The 17225-nt window shown below is 39.2% G+C and overlaps 1 protein-coding gene across 2 annotated transcripts; it reads left to right on the top strand.

Moving 5' to 3' along the window:
- The first annotated feature begins 5375 nt into the window (after positions 1-5375).
- LOC131783791 (testin) lies at positions 5376-14690 on the top strand. Of its 2 annotated transcripts, XM_059100558.2 has the most exons (7): positions 5376-5534; positions 5664-5749; positions 9269-9569; positions 10017-10247; positions 12004-12222; positions 12719-12867; positions 13146-14690. In XM_059100558.2, exons 1-7 carry the CDS (start codon positions 5421-5423, stop codon positions 13870-13872), a joined length of 1827 nt encoding a protein of 608 aa, XP_058956541.2. In that variant the 5' UTR covers positions 5376-5420; the 3' UTR covers positions 13873-14690. The 2 variants fall into 2 exon arrangements, with proteins under 2 accessions (XP_058956541.2, XP_058956542.2); XM_059100559.2 differs by lacking the exons at positions 5376-5534; positions 5664-5749 and adding an exon at positions 6280-6483.
- The last annotated feature ends 2535 nt before the right edge of the window (positions 14691-17225 follow it).

The following is a 17225-nucleotide window of genomic DNA, read 5'->3' as shown; positions in this document are numbered from 1 at the left end:
AAAAGGGAACATGCGCTCTTTTTTCTTTTCTTACGCGCTATATAATTGACAGGTGTCAGATTGTGATCGACAGATACGTATAAAATGTTTCAAAGTTTGTTTAGAAGCCTTGCAAAAAGGGATTACTTCATGGAAAATGCGCGCGTACGATTTTTATTCACGAGTTGTGTAGTATTAGAAAACGAACGAGTGAGCGCGGCGAACGAGTGAGTTTTCTGATACGTATCAACGAGGGAATGAAAATCGTACAAAGCATTTTCCATGCTGTAATGTGTTTATTTCATAGGTGCTGAGGTTTTTTCGTGTTGTCTTTGGTAGACAAATAGCTCAAATGGGGCGATGAAAAGCGTAAAAAGTAGTTTAAAAATTTCTCAACAACAAGTAAATAAAAGTGCATAAAGTTCATAACACTTAAGCTTACCTTGATTATGATTGATTATGCTGGCAGAATAGCCCTTTTTCTTCAAATTTCGTTCGAAGCTGGCCATTAAACTTCGAAGCGAAGTTGGCACGTACTCGTTGCCATCTTAAGTGCGTACGGAGATAATAAATTCGCTAATGAATTCATTCAACTCAGCCGCTGGAATATCTTCAATTTTCCTGTCTTCGTCCTTCGTTTTCAAAAATCTTTCAAGCAATCTTACATCTCTCTCAGTTTTTTGAGCGGTATTTTTGTTTTCGTGTTCTAAAATGAATTCTTCAACTGAGTAAACAGAAGCGAACCTTCCCTCGGCCATTTTTCAAAGCGCGCGCGTTTTGTGCAACGGCTATCGCATGACGTTCTCTTCAGTACGTTCATTCATCATTAGTGAAATTTCGTCGTTCGCGTTGCTGATTGGACGAACGATAATTTTTCACGGTGAAATTTTGTCGTTCGTACTCCTGATTGGCTACATTTAGAATCAGTACGAATTTTATTCACTACGATTTTTGTGGGTAAATCTCAGTACCTATGAAATAGATCACCTTTATCATTACGCAAATGAAAATGCTTCAGTGAAGCATCACTCTTTAATATGCGTCAACTCTATTTTAACTACCATTTACTCGCTCAAAAATTGTTCAGTTTATGGAAGATCTTGCCGTATTTACAGCCCTAAATCATTCGGGTTCTTTCGGAAAGAATTTCGTTAAGTTTTTAAAAAAAAGCCTTTTATTTACCGGCTAAGGGTCGGTCCGTATGTTGAAAAACTGTGACCAAGGTTTTGAAAATGCTGGCCGAGGCTATTGACCTCCCAGCCGGCCATATATATAGTTCAGCATGTAAAATAAATGAAAATGGGAAACGGATCCACTCGACTGGAGGGAAAAAATTACCCATCAAACGAGAAAGTGAATTATAGGATATATTTGTCCCGTATTTTAGCTCGAAAGACAAACCCTTTAGGTCTGGGAGAAAGAAGAGAAAAAGGATGAATGTTTCGTCCCCTGTGGCAGATGTATATTATAAGCCGACACGTACATAAAGTATAGTTTACAATTTACTTTTAACTTGGTTTTTCTTTTTTTTTCTTTTTTTGCTCCGTCAGACATGATATCGGTTTTTCAACTCATCATCCCAAGACAATTTTTTTCGTTTGAATTCGTTTTAAGAAAGCAATTATACCAATAAGAAATAAATAACAATCATCAAAACTGAAATAGAACCAAAAATTAAGATATGACTGAATTTTGAATTCTTCATTCATGCACTGTATCTCAGCTTTGATGATTGCTATTTATTTCCTATTTGACGTTTTTGTAGGATATATTATATTCATACACGTATTTTTTTTCTTTTCATTTTGGTGGTCTGCCCATCTAATTCCCGAAGCGCTTTCTGAGATTCCCGATCCCTCTCCTACTGCTTTCACGCCCGACAAAACAGGAAAAAATCAAAAGGAGGACGATACAGCTGTTTTGAAACGTCATTTGACGGGGGTAAATCTGCTTTTTGTTCGACACTTTAAATATCAAACAAAGGAAATTTGTTCCCCTTTTAGATTCTGGCGGTACATTTTTAATTTACGCCTGCGTGAAAGAGATATCGCCCGAGACCCTTCGCTCGGTCGTGTTTTGATCAAAAACGCCTTGTTAATTTCACGCAACCGCTCGGAGAAAAAGTAAAAGTGACGAGGGAAAAACTTTACCTTCAAGTAAGAAAATTAGCGAAATAGAAAGCCACAATATTATAGTTTAATATTTCAGAGGTACATTGAGTGCTTTTTCCGTAGAGAATCTGCACGATGGTAAAACATTCGAAAATTACACTCGATTTGAGTGAGGCGTTGAAGTGGGCGTGGTCACTATGTTCATGTTAAGACTATTTGTACCCCATGAGTTTGATATGAGGAAATTGATTTGTTAGCATTGATGTTATTTTAATTTTCTTCACGAAAGGAATTAATTTGCAGGGCATGGGGTCTCCAGTCAGCGAATATTTAAATACTTTCCCCAAGTTATTCCCAGGATCTCTATTCTAAGAACAGATACATTGCGCAGGAGATTTGATCAAAGCAGGGACAAGTAATTTGTTGGAAAGGAAAGTCGGACATGTTTTTGTGTCTTTGAAGACATTTTGGAAAAAACGCAGCAAAATATGATGCTTACCCGGATTAATATGATAGTTTAACTGCAAATAACTTTTTAATGCGGTAGGGAGATTTATTTAATCTTTTCTGGAATGTTCCTGTCTCATTTGTGACCATTTTTCTTCAGATGGCTAATTAAAGATACGATAAATCTTTCGGCGATAATCGGCTCGCTAAATTCCATCAATTTTTACAGCCCGAAAGTATTTTGAATGTATCAGTACATGGCTAAATATTTCCATATTAACCAGGGCTTAAAAAAAAATAATAGCGTAAATCTCTGTACTTGTAGTCAGGCAATGTATGTATGTTGAAATCCTTTTCTGAGTGAAGAATGACACAGTTACATTCGGTTCAATGCAGTGCATAGTAGTGTTATTGCGTCGACATCTGATCAGTTGTGTTCATATTTTTTCCTTCCTCTTTTTTCTCCTTGTATTTTTCATCATTATCATTCATCGTTATCCTGACCTTGCTATTTTAAGTTTCTTATTTTGGTTTTGTTCGGTTAGGTGGAAAACGAGGAGTGCGGAGTGCGGAGTGCGGAGTGCGGAGTGCGGAGTGTGGAGTGCGGAGTGCGGAGTGCGGAGTGCGGAAAATGAGGATTGTGGAAACACGGGCAAGAAATGTTCAAAGGCTTCTTTTTCGCCCTCGATGGATGTTTGATGGGCGAGGCCGAAGGGACTAAAAGCAGTAGTAATTATTTGCGTACCTGTAATTACGGACATAACACAATCAAAGAATATTATGGAATAATAGGTTATCCTTGCTCCGCATTTTCTACACTCCACATTTTCCACGCTCCTCGTTTTCCAGACTCCGCACTCCTCGTTTTCCACCTAGCCGTTCAATATCATCTGCAAAAGCTGATAAGAGGAGTATTGGTACTAATATGGGAGAAAGTGGCTATTAATAGGCTGTGCAATTGATACCATAGCTTGAGGTTTCTTGGCTTCCTAGCGAGCGCGACATTTTCCCTCGCGTGCTCCGCGTGCCGCGCGATCTTTCATTAGTGACGTGGTTAAGTGATCAGAATTTACGGTAAAGCCAAAGAGTAATCTTCTTGACAAGACAAGCCTGATAGGGAAGACTTAACATGACGCCACGGCCCCTCCCCCAGATGGAGTCGCTTGTACTTTTATATAGGCTTAAATGCCTCTTACCTGACGGTAGTGCCTTTATGTTTTTTTCCTATGTTCGTTCGTTTTGCTGTGATTGTTTTTTTATTTCTATCAGTTTAAGACACGAAACACCGAAGCTCGTTGATCATCGAGACCTGCCAAATGAAAATAAAGTGGTACTGCATTCTATAAATCAAACAAATTGACTTAAAAATTCAACCGGCAGACCTGTAGAATTAAAATTAATTTATACCGAGTTGTTTCTACAATATTTAGTTGATCGACAACCTTTATTCCTTCCTTATCAACCACACAAGAGACTTCCGATATTGTTGAAACGGAGAGGTATGCAGGAAACGTAAGCATACTCCATAATGGAATCTCCGTAGCTAAGAGGTACAGAAAACGATACGGAATTAGAAGTCTGGGGCTAGTTTACCTTCGTAATTAGTTCAATGCGCGGTGAAAACGATAAAAGTAGCAGAGCCACAAAAACGTTTTATTTGGAATTCTTCTTGTAGCTTCGTCGCGCAATAGTGTTACACATTAGCCATGCAGTTACACAGGTTGGTGCAAATTCTCAGCAGGAACCATACACTTCCTTTGTTCCAAGTTGCCCGTGACGAATGAACGTTACACCTCTTCTGGAACTGTGACGTCTCTGAACTTTCTGTCGCCAGACGACATCATACCGTTTTCTAATATCCTTACTTGTATCACAAATAGAATTCGGCGTCAGAAAAAAATCCTTGGTGGGAGAGAAAAACAAAGAAAGAAAGCAGAAAACAGATTGTTAGGAATGTGGATGATTACAGGAGATTATTTGCGAAAGTATTTATCGTGAGTTAATAAACTTGAATTTTCCGGGAGATTTACAAATCAAAACTCTTTCTTTCCCATTTTGTTCGTCATCAGAGTTTACAGGATATCAAGAAATTTGTAAAACTTTGATCTTCTGGGTGAATCATCGGTAAAAATATTTTGTCTGAGCGGAAATTCAAGCTTGATTGACAATCTGTTCTTGAACTTTGACAGTAACAAAGTGAGCATTCAAGATAGCATTGATATTTTTGATTCAAATCTTATCTTAACTCACAAACAAAAACACAGAGGGTTTCTTAAAATAAGATTAGCTTTAAATTATAGATATTGTTTCCATATCTACATTTAATGTAGCGGATGCAGTTTAGAAAGTCTAAGAAAGCGCTAAGGAATTCAGACAGAAAGTGTCCCAAGGTGGATTATCGTGAAAAGCCTGTTTCCGGATTTGCATGAACAATACCAGGCATTTTTTTCTCTTTAATTAAAAGCACCCGAGCCTTCGTGTAATAAACTTTTCAGTATGTTTCAGAGAATCCTTATTTTTTTTTGGATTGGCCGTACGTTATTTTTTTTGTGTGTACATCCTGAACAGTTGTCATGCTCGAAGAAAATCTCGTACCCTGCGCAATGAATTAACACCCTCACTGTCGGTTTTCTCTCTGTTAACTCGTAATAACTTTTAAACACTTCCGGAAGGCGCACAATTGTCCTCTTTTTTCTGCGCACGTAGTGACACACAACCTGCGCGCATTTCCTCGCGTGTCCGTCCGCCGCCCGCGCGTCTAAAAATGACATCCGGCGCGCCCTGAGGGACTGAAATATGAAAACCTTGTTGGATAAATATCAAAGCGGGATTTAATTTCGTCAATGCATCGCGCTTCGCTTAACCTCTCCAGTGCATGCCACAATGAACGCTGGACGCTCTAGAACGCGTACTACTGAGAATATGGACAATTTTCACCGCTTCCTGAGTACCGACGAGATTAAAATGGGTTCGGAGCGCTCATCTGCATCGAAGAAAGTGAGAGAGACACTATCAAATCATTTTTTTTCCCCATAATTATTTAAATAACGCCTCTCAGACTGCGACGACGGGTCGTAGTGGAGGCTGGCTGGTCAAGCTGAGTCGAATCTTTCCTTTTGTTCTCAGGGAATTTTACTACAGAATCTCGACGAAGGAAAGCCCTGTCTTAAATGTGGAGAGAAATGTTCTGGTTTCAGTTTGCACGTGTGGCGGTAAGTGGCGCATAATAAACTTGTTTATTTTTTGAGTCCATCTTACGCATACTCTCAGTCGGGCTGTCAGCGAGCAAAATGCGCGCACGAACTGAGAATTATTGAAATCGAAATTTTAATCCCGTTGTTTAGACTAAAATTATTCTGTGTGTCACTTAATTAAGTACAATAAAACACTTTGAATTTATTACGCGCCGTGTCGTTCCCACCCGCAGAAAATAACTCTAGAGCAGTAAATTATTTGCTTTCGTATAATACTTCTTCGCTTTGATTGTCTCTTCAATTTTTCGCATGTAAAGGGTTTGTTTAAAATTATTGATCCCTTAAAGCGCCTTTCATATCTATTGATCCACTTTATCATTTCGCGATCTCTGCGCTAAAGTATCAAGAAAGTGAAATACCCACACTGGTTGCTAGAATGTAATATGTCAGTGCGGGCTGGCAATAGCGACTTGTCATTGTGGATATGTGTCAAGTTGCGAGCTGCCGGAGGGCATTAAAACTTCGATTTTCATTCATTAGCCGCTTCAGTGACTAAATACACAAGCTGTGCCCATGTAAAGCCCGTTACGAAAGTGCCTCGTAGATAATTTTTTCTGTTCGACCCCTGCCGGTTTGTTGGGATACTTAAAACATTTCGATTGCGTGAGAAGCCTGTTTAAACACTTTATGGAGACTGTGAAGAAAGTAGAGACGACAAAGCCTCCTCAAAAACCACCAAGACCTAGTATAAGGTTAGTGAATTTCAATTTCGCGAATGAATGAACACACTGTGTAAGAGCTCATTTTAACTAGTACTGATTAAGAACAGATACCTTATTCGTGTTTCATTTCTTGCCGCTTTGATCAAGAAAACACACTCAAGAAAATTTCACTTATCAGTGCTTAGTTCAAAGACTTAAGACTTGGTGAGATTTTTTTGGACGTTCCTAGCGTAGGAGCAAATTTAAATGCACAAGTTCTCAGTTCTATTCTTAGCCGTAGAAAAATCGAGCGATATTGACATGTTATTTTTATACATGAATCGTGACTGCCGAGCAGATATCAGGAAATCGTGGTAGGCTGTACTGCCGAAGAATGGCCGACGTCTACAAACGAAAATTACATTGCAGGAGATTTTTAAACTTTCATTTTTAAACGGGAAAGTCTTGAGTACTTTGACAACAACCGTATTATTTTGGACAACCATTTCTCGCGCCTGTGAAGTGTTTACTTTGTTAGACAAGTGAACAATTGCGTAAAAAAAATTAAGAGTTTTATGGACTGTCACCAGATTGGAATTCTTTCCCTTTCCGTTTCTAATGATGCTTTCACAAAAGAAGAGGCCAGATTCTGGAGAGATCAGTCTTAGAAGGCGTTAGAATAACATTCTTCAGACACGTGCCAAAATACCCGCGGCGCACTGTAAAGACAGCTTTTAAGACGCAGCGCAAAAATACCGAGTGAACTTGAATTCCGTTTGGTATCAAGAGAATTTCTGAGTAGTTTTGTAACCAAACACCGAAAGTTATTTTGTGTCACAGAGACAGACTAGTCGTTATTTTTGACGATCTGTGCGTAATTATGTTAATGGCTTAATTGCCCCTGAACGTGCAAACTCATAAGAAGCGAGGAGTTTCTTGCCGGACGTAGTCCTGGCTCTGTAATCGCCACATGTAAGCGATCTCATGTGAATGCCCTTGATTGTACTTGCGTCTTTTTAATCTTCCTTTAAGGACACATATTTTAAGTTCCTTGAAGGAAAGTTCTTTGGTCAGAACGCACGGCGTTACTAATTTTCCGAAAGCAGCAAAACAACAAAGGATGTTTCAAAATATACTAGTCACTTTTTGTTTCTTTAGGATTCCAGTGTAAACGCAGAATAGCCTTTAAGCAAGTCAAGAGATACTGCTAATGTTTTCCTAAGGATTTTATGTAATATCTACGCATTTCTGTTTTTAAAATGGCAGAAAATATGCCGCAAAATCTTATTTAAGGACATCCGTTTTACTGGCTATTAATTCTTTCAAGAAAACTTTGCCGAAAACCACAAATTATTCATGAAAATTGATTAACCATGTGGAAATCATTCGAAAGTAGATAAAATTTAGGACCTGAACAATTAAATTCTAAATCTCCATGTTTTCTGTGATCAAAGAACAGAAGATTAGAAGAAAATCTGTTACGAACAAAAAAGTTCTGAAAAAATGCCTTTAAAAAATTCCTACTGGTGATTTTATGATCAACTTAAGATTGCGTGTTACAGAAACATAGCTAAGTTTGGTTACGATCTGGTGGATATTCAAGCCGTTCAGTTTCGGAGAAATGTGAGATATTGGGTTGTGGTAAAAAGTCATTGTTCTATTGAACCCTAGTTATGGTATTGAGGTAAGCCATCTGCCGGCAGTGCGTATGCATTGTTCGAACCTCGCATAAAAAGGCAGAAGTTGCAGTTCCTCGTTTCATTTAGAGCTGGTCCTAATTTTCGGTGTAATCGGCTTCTGCTTTGCTGAACAATATTTGTTTTTTTCATCGTTAGGAGTTTTCCGTTTTCATTAAGCATCTGTTTACAACCTATAAGTTTATTTTTGAAATGAGGATCCCAGAAACCAAAATCATCGTTTTTTCCTTGAAACCAAACTTGCTCTTGTTTCCAAATAACTATCCCACTGCCTTATGGTTGAGAATTTTCTTAAGATAGCGGGTCTGATTTTAACTTTAAAAAGCATTAATCCTTTTATAAAGCTGTTGACTCTTCGTAGTGTAAATATTTACTTTTCTTTTAAGATCAAGTTGCGGAATTGAACTCGTACTTCTCCAAATTTTGATCATGACAGACAAGAAACAATTTGGAGCGATTACCAGTTGAGTGTGGAAAGTAAACTGTGGTCTCATTAGTATTGCTTTGTTTGCCGGCGGCCTTGTGATTAGCCTAATCAGATGCTGAACTAAAATCAATTGCGACCTCAATCATTTTTCTCCTCGATGCAGGTCGTGTGCATTTTAATAAACGCCATGGAAATGTTTCAGATCGTGTGCATGCTGCTAATGTATGTAAATGGAAGGGTGATTAGAGCAGTTTATACTTAATGAAGTCATGCAAGCGCAGAAATGCAATTGCCAGAGGATGAAGCACTTCAGACATCTGCTATACTTTTTTAACCCTTTGACTATTTGTAACTGTTTAGAATTTTCTGTTCTTTGAGAGAAACCCACTCAATTGTAATAACCGTTACTTGGGGTTTTTACAATAATCTACGCGTTACGCGCTGTTCTTTCACAGAAAATAACAACGGTACCAAGAACCGTACTAACAGTTTGTCCGTCAAGGTAGTACAGGTAATTTGAACGATGAGGCATCTTCTCGAATTAACAGTGTAACAACATGGACATGATGGCATAATTTAGGACAAACCTTATCTTTCATTCATTTCGTTATGTCGTTGGGCCATTATGTATTGGGCGTGAACCAGACTTAACAAGCCCTGTTTCATCCCTGGTAACCTGACTTTTTAAAATCGTCCAAATCTTTCTCGACAGCAAAGTGTGTGCGAACTGCAAATGTCCCCGTGAGAACCATGATATGTCTGTGGACGCTGATGCTGATGTCGATGTAGACGAAGTTGAATTCAAAGTAAAAGGCCTTAAAATCAACTCGGACACGAACCGCGAAGATGATTTACCGTCCCCTCCCCCGTTGTCAAATAACAACGAATACCAAACGATGAAGATATTTACTACTCAATCTTCCCTTGTGGATAACGATTTGTTTCCCCCACCTCCCCCTCCCTCAACGGCCTCAGATTACCTTTGGTCTCCTCCTGGATTGACGACTGGTCAGGTGAGGAAAAACAAATATTCTTTTTTTGATCAAAGTCTATTTGGTATTTTGACAAATTTGTGTGTCCTCGTCAATTTTTTGCATTTTTTGAGGAAAAATCCTTTACCCCATTTAGTTATTAAAAGTATCAAATAATTTTTTCTCAACCCGAGTACCTTGGTACGCTGTGGTTTAACGGATAAATCGCAATCCAGGGAATGAATATTGGCAAACCGCACCACGCTTTCCGACGAATAAGATTCATTCCTGTAGATAAAGTTACCTTTGGGGGAATGAGAGTAAATAGAGCTAATAGATTTGCGAATAAATCTGGAAAGACCTGCTAATGCTTTAAGCCAGGAGGTTTAAGTTACATGTGCCCACACAAAGAAGAAATTGTTGAACTAAGATTATACCTTAACCAGAAATGTTCATGTAAACTCGTGCTCTTGTCTGGATCACAAACAGGTAGAGGCTTACATGAAGTCCTTACCAGAGGATAGAATTCCCATCCCTGGGTCACCTGGAGAAGATTATTATATAAAACAGCGCGTATATCAAAACCCTCCACAAGACAAAGCGCCCGTGCATTTCTCAAATATTCCAGAACCTCAAAGAGAAGCTTTTGTTCAATTCTGGAACAACGAAGATAATGCAAAAGGAACCGGAAAGGTCAAAGTTCCTCTTGGAAGAAGAGAGGTGAGAGGATTGCTTCTCCTTCTTATCATTTTTTTCGTTTCAGCTCCTTTTGAGGGGAGAAATTAGAAAGCAAGTGCACGCTTAGAGGAATAACAAAGAGAGGCTGTCGATTGCATACACATTTCTTTCATCTCTCAACACTGATGCTAAATATGTCAATTTGCAACATTTGACCTCCTTAAAAGACCCTAATCCTCATACCAGACACAATGCTGGACTAAGTTTTTAAATGACACACACACGTCTTGAAAAGGTACGTGGCCAAGTGTAGCCACAGAACATCATTACTGGTAGCAGTTCTTTGACACTCGGCATAACTTGTGTTAATGGACTGTTTGGATTATGCTTAAGTGAAAAAATTACAGAGAGGCACCATAAACGATGGATAGTTTCTCTGGCGATTTTCGCTGAAAAACCGACATAAATGTGCTCTCCTCGATATGAATAGAAAATTGTAACGTTAGAACTTGTTAATGATTTTAAAACAACTGTAATAGGATTGTGCTGTCATTTTGTTATTGAGGTTTACTTAGTTACTTGGTAGAACACGTATTACTGCAATGCTTTTACTTTCCCTTCTTTCTCATAGTAGTAGACTAAATTGGAGAAAAATGGGTTTATCTGTGTATCTACTCTCGGTGCCCCTCAATTTCAAGCAATAATATATGAGCTCGGCGTGTTTATTTTCTTCTTTAGCATATAAACTTTTAAGCTTTGCAAGTGCACACATGCCAAGAAATGTTCATACCTCCTAACTCTTTATCCGCTGCAACAAAAGTTTCATAAGTTGGCTGGATAATCCGCTGATATTTTAATCCTCCTTAACCAATAATTTGTCCAGTGTGCTTTAAATTAAACGCCATGGAATTTAATGTACAAGAAATGATTAGCTTTAGATGAGCCTAGATAAGAACACTACCTATAGTAGTTTGCCAAAACCGTTTAGATATGAAGAGAATGTGAAGGACGAGGCTGTAGATGTTTACACTAATCTTTCAAGAGTTCTTAAAGATAAAGCTTAAAAAGGCGTACTTGAACATGTTAAGTTTGTCGGGATGGCTTTTCAGTGTACCAAAACGGCTCTTACTAATAAGAGTTCAAGTTACCGGCCATTTCAGTTAACCCTGTTTAGTTGGGTTGTTAATGATGTGCTTCAATTATGTAAATATATGCGCAAAATTCCTTACAAATCTTAAACCCTTCATACAATTTTGGGTAGTCTTTCCTTTCCGCGTATAATTGCTATGATTGCTTTTAGTTTACACGTATAAGCGCTGTAAGCTACTTTTCTATCATTGTTCACCTGCACAGATCGTGAAACTAACATAAGATGCATGCATGTCATATGGCTCAGCATAATCTCTCTCAGTGGTTGAGAGAGACCAGGCTCGCTTGTTGCGCGGGTGTTGCGAGAACCACGCCGTCGAATTCATAATTTATTCCTATCAATACCACAGCATAGCAGTTTGCCTTCTTGTGTGGTGCAAGTCTTAACCTTATCTCACATTTTACGATAGGTCACTTGCTCATCCAATAATTTTGTATTAAAAATGAATTAAAACTGAAGGGGGTAGAGTTGGCGCCGCTCAGGGATTGGGGGTGGGGTGGGGAGAGAGAGGCTTACACAGGAGCTCTGGACGATGAGTTTACTAAAGAGGGAAGCTCTTTAAAGCATTTACGGTCAGCATATCTCTTGTATACATAATTAAAAGTTTACTGTGTGCCAATTTACGTTTGGGTTCCTGTGCTTCTTTAGACTTGCCAATCGTGTTTCAAGACCATCCCTAAAGGCGACGTAGTGGTTTCAGCTGAGTTAGACGACAGTGAAGTGTCATGCTATCACGCTGCATGCTTCTGCTGCGCGACTTGTTGGGAGCTGTTGGTAGACCTCACCTACTTCCAGTATGGAAACAAAGTCTACTGCGCAAGACATCACGCTGAGTTGTCAAGGCAACGTTGCTATGGATGTGATGAGGTAAGATTACCCGCCACAATTTGTTATGTCGTTCTGTGGTCGTCCAGCTTTATGGGAATAGCTTGTGATATTGCGAAATCTTGAGTGGTCATTATAAGGGCTAACGGTGGAGTTGTTTATCAGTCAAACGTTTTTTCATCTGTTTTGTCATCACTTATGCCTTTGCTCTCAATACCATCTGTAGCTCGTTAGCTGTGATTGAAAGATTCACCAGTATCTAAGCAGCTGCGCACCAACCCCTCCCCGAACCAAACATTAACCCTAACTTGTTATCATCTTACTGTTGTCAAGGGACGGGTCAGTGTGCAGTTGCTCAGATACTGCCATCGATCCAAGGTTCTGGGGCTTTGATTGAGTCAGTAGAGCTGTTCTTCAAAAGTTAAAGTTAATTTTTTGTTTCAGTGTGTTGTATGTCTTTGAGACACATAACAGACTTTGACTAATTTAGCAAACTAATTCTGAAGTTCTATTGCTCCCTTTATCTGCGCATACTCAGCTTATCTTCACCGGGGAATACACCATAGCCATGAATAAAAGCTGGCACTTGGGTCATTTCCGATGCAACGAGTGCGACGTCAGCATCACCGGCAAGCAGTTTATTGTCAGAGACGAAAAGCCCGTATGCGTTGACTGTTTTGACTGCAGGTGTGTTCTATTTATTATGATTTACGTGATTGTGTGTTGTACGTAATATATTGTCTGCAAGTATGTTCTTATCTTTTCTAGGGAGTCAAATTATTAGCAGTTGTTGGACAGACGGGAACAATATTGTAGGATTTTGTCTTACAATTTTGCGTCTGAGATCTTTATTTCATAAATAACTAGAGGGTCACTCTGGAGCAGTCTTGCAACTGCTACTTCTGATCTTCCATTCTTTATCGAGTAAACAATTTCAATTGACAAAATTTCTTCTTTTGATGCAGATTTGCCAACGTGTGTGACCACTGTCATGGCAAGATTGGACCTGATGCTAAAGACGTATCAACAGCTGACGATCGACATTGGCATGAAATGTGTTTCCTGTGCGAGCTGTGTCGGAAACCTCTGCGATCAGACGGAAAATTTACTTTCTACAAGGAGCAAGTTCTGTGTAATGATTGCTACATCACTAACTTCCAGAAGACGTGTGCAGGATGCCATTATGCCATCGAGTCTGGGAGCGCGCGCCTAGAATACAATGGCACCTACTGGCATGAAGAATGCTTCAAGTGCGCCGTCTGTCGGGAAGCTATCGGGACTAGCGGTTTTGTTCCAAAAGATGATGAGTTCTACTGTCCCGGATGCTATCAGAATTTACATGCCAAGCGTTGCGCGGATTGCGGAGAGCCACTCTCCGAAGGCGGTGTCCTCTACAACGAACAGACCTGGCACAAGGAGTGTTTCAGTTGTTTTACCTGCCATGAATCGTTGGCATCTCGACCATTCTCTGTGCATAGTGGCCACCGCTACTGTATCGAGTGCTATGGAAGGTTCCTGGCCAAGCAGTGTGAGGTCTGCTTTAAACCAATTATCGGCGGTGAATACTTCACGTTAGAGGAGTCAAATTTCCACAAAGAGTGCTTTAACTGCACTCGGTGTCAGCGGTCTCTGGCCAATGAAGGATTTGTTAGAGAAGGGGTTGAACTTCTATGCGCCAGCTGTGCTGATTGAACAGAAGCGTACAAATTAAACGAATAAGACCTCATGCAAGTCCATATCGAAAAAAATTACTTAATCTAACAGAGCAAAATGTTATAAATTTTTCGTAAGTTTCCAAAGTAAGCTTGTTTCATTTCAGTGGTAATGAAAAGTCTTTGTTTACATCCTTTTAAACCGACAATCCCGGCGTATAAGTAAGTTGATCTGTTTGCTAGTAAACGAGCTGACAAGAGGGACAGACATAAACGATTCAACTTATGGGTGTAAAATTAAGTGTTGACGTTTTTCCTGTTTCAGGAAATCTTTCATCAAAGCAGTTTACTACGCTGCGAAGAAGCATGAAAATTTAAGTAAAAGTTGCAAATGTTTCTTTTTCTAAATATATATCGTAACAATGAAGATAGATTATCGCTCGATGCCAGATGATGATGTACTTACGAAGTTCAGATTTTATTTTTTGTAACAATTGCCCTTTCTTTTTCCTCGAGCAACAGCTAGTTCTGTTAAATACGTTTTAGCTGCTAATGTCATGCTTAAAAAATTATATGCAGAAATAATCATATATTGATGATGCCTTCGCAACTTTTTGTTGGACAATTCTTTTTCGGAGGGCCTCTCTAAAGGGAATTTGGGATGGGGTATGTATGGTGGACGGTATAGGAGGGCTATAGACAGGCTACCTACTCTTCGCTAACATACCTTCAGCCTTCTGCCGAGCTGTTTTGAGGGTTTGTGCGAACTTCGTTTCTTGTTGACGTAAGTTATTTGGATACCAGTTCTGTTGATTTTTGTGATGGTTAAAATTTTTATCAATAAAGTGTTTTCCAGAATTGTCGTGCGGCAGGTAAATGCCATTCAAGTTGAAAGAGGAACGATTATGTAGTTATCAGAACAAGACTCGTACTAAAGTTATGATAATGAGACGCTTTTTTTTACTACATGGTTTAAGACTTCTATTGACAGTGAGGCCTGTATTTTAATACCTTTTTCTGAAACCTGAGAACAAAGTGAACAGCATCTTTATATCTGTGGTTGTGCTGAAAAGAAAGTTAAAATCTTTGCCTAATTAACAATTATCAATCTTCCCCTCAGCTTCGTGTAGTGTGCTGAGAATCAGCAAAATTTTGTTTGCATAATAATTTACAATCATATAGACAGTAACTATACAAACAATAAGATGCGATTTCCATTTTACATTCCATACTTTAAGAACTGGAATATTTCTTGTACGAGTTAGCATCATCACAAATATTACGTTGAACATTATCTCTACAAGCAGCGCTAAAACTATACGTATCAAAAGATCCACAATCATTTCCTGGTACTCTTCAGGACGCAGGATCCGGTGAATTATAGCATAAACTGTCATAAGTCCAACTGAGAGGACAACTGCGGCAGCCCTAGACATCATTTCGTGTATTGTTAAGTCAGCGGCTAGCCTCTGAGATCGACGTTCTTTCATTTTGGCGGCACTAAATGGTCCTGTGGGATCTGCTTCCAACCCAGAGAGTAAAATTCTCTCATACTGTGATTTGTCCTCGTGAGATTCTCCAGCTTTGACGATTAGTTGGTACACTAGGTGAATGGTTTGTTCGCCGATACTTAACGCAATAAACGCCCAAAGGCTTTTAAATTCGGCCAGCATAAATTTCACTGCCATGCAAACCGCGCTAGATGCAGTAGACACCAAAACATATGAAAAGCCTGGGTTTATAACGTACAATCCTGAGACACATCGCTTTGAGAGTATCTTAGGTATTATGCCGACTGAATATGAAAGAGCAATCATGGCGACTTTTAAAATACCTTCGAGGTGCGCAAACAGTGGACACAAGACGGACGCGAACAAACAAAACACTGGGGCCCCTATGATGAACTGCGCACAGAGCTTAAATCCGAATAAACTTGCACTAAATATATTACCTCCGAAAATACGCCCGACAGAAAAACTTTGGACAAGAATCATAATTAAATAAAGAATATTCAGTGGATATGGAATCCACGGAGGGTAGTACAACCCATAGACAGCAACCAAAAATCTGTAGGCGAGATCAAAGAAAATTCCAATCAACGTAAACGTAACTAAGTTAACTTGTTTGATTAGAGGCCATCTGAACACAAATAGCAACATCAGTGGCTGCCAGAGGTAGAGAGTTGAAGCCAGGTACGATTCACCAATGATACGCGGTCGCTTTTTTTCTAGAGGGATGGACGAATCACGGAGTGCCTTCCAATCGCAGACGAAAATTATCTTCATTTGAAAGTATATAAAGAAGATGCACCCAACACCTATAAAGCCACCAGTTAGCACTGTTACTTGAAATGCAAACCAGGCACTCTTCTTCAAGGAGACTTTCATTGCTGGTCTGTTTTCTCGCCATGTGGATGTATCTGTGGAGTTTCGTGGGTTTTCAAATTCTTCACTCAAGGTATCATCTGCGTTAAATTGTGTACAATCAACAGGCAATTCTCCGGTGAATGAATCCTTGTCTTCGGAAAGTTTGAAGATGTGTTCTGTGAACAACATGAAGCCGCTGCAAAGCAGCTCTACAGGTACAGAAAGGAATTCTGCTATCATTAGTCGTGGATGATAGACTGTTTAAGGAAAAAAATAGCTCATTTTATAACAATCTATGTTTATTGAGGAAGCACACGTCTCTCAAACTTTCGAAAGTAACACGTTGAATTTTGATTTGACGGGGAGATAGTGGACAAGAAGTGCTACCTTGGGATTGCTTCCTTTTACTCTTATTGATTTTTTTAGTATTTCACTATTTTAATTGTTCATAGGAAATATATGAAATCGTTGTAAACAATTACAAAACAGACCCTGAAAGAACAATAGCATTTGGGGTCGTAGCTGATCGCGACAAAAGAACAGTTGAGACCCTTTAATTCGCGAGGAAAAGTGCAACAGTTTTAGAAGAACATCCGTTTTCATACACACGACGTTTTGTTGTTGTTTTTTAACTTAAAAACCCAAAATGGCAAGTTTCGAACCCAGTTCGAAACTTGCTATTAAATTTCGAGTTGATTTCATTTGTACGCACGCCACGACATGTGGTTTCTATTTACTCGAAAGTAAACTTGTTAGCTTTATCAGAATGGCAAAAAAGTAAGGCTGTTTTTCTATTATGACTATTTTTTTCACCTTCTGCCTTCAGTTCGTCTGGTTCAGCGATTACAACCATTCTGTGGATTTTAGTGAAATTAGCAGGCGATCGCTACCCAAAGTGCACCTTTATAGAAATCCAAACTGTGTAATTGGATCGCGTTAATCACTGCCACTGCTTTTACTGACTACCATATTTGGAATCAGTGAGGTTGGTTCAACTTCATGTTTACACAATATCCTGAGTTTCAGG

Source organism: Pocillopora verrucosa, chromosome 9 (genome assembly GCF_036669915.1).
Source record: "Pocillopora verrucosa isolate sample1 chromosome 9, ASM3666991v2, whole genome shotgun sequence".
NCBI lineage: Eukaryota > Metazoa > Cnidaria > Anthozoa > Scleractinia > Pocilloporidae > Pocillopora > Pocillopora verrucosa.
The sequence above is the reverse complement of the archived record's forward strand: the minus strand, read 5'-3'. Positions and strand labels throughout refer to the sequence as shown.

Coding starts and splice junctions, on each gene's coding strand:
- LOC131783791 (XM_059100558.2), top strand. CDS start 5,421: ATGAACGCTGGACGCTCTAGAACGCGTACTACTGAGAATATGGACAAT. Junction 12,223..12,718: donor GTTGCTATGGATGTGATGAG/GTAAGATTACCC, acceptor GCGCATACTCAG/CTTATCTTCACCGGGGAATA. Junction 12,868..13,145: donor GTTGACTGTTTTGACTGCAG/GTGTGTTCTATT, acceptor CTTTTGATGCAG/ATTTGCCAACGTGTGTGACC.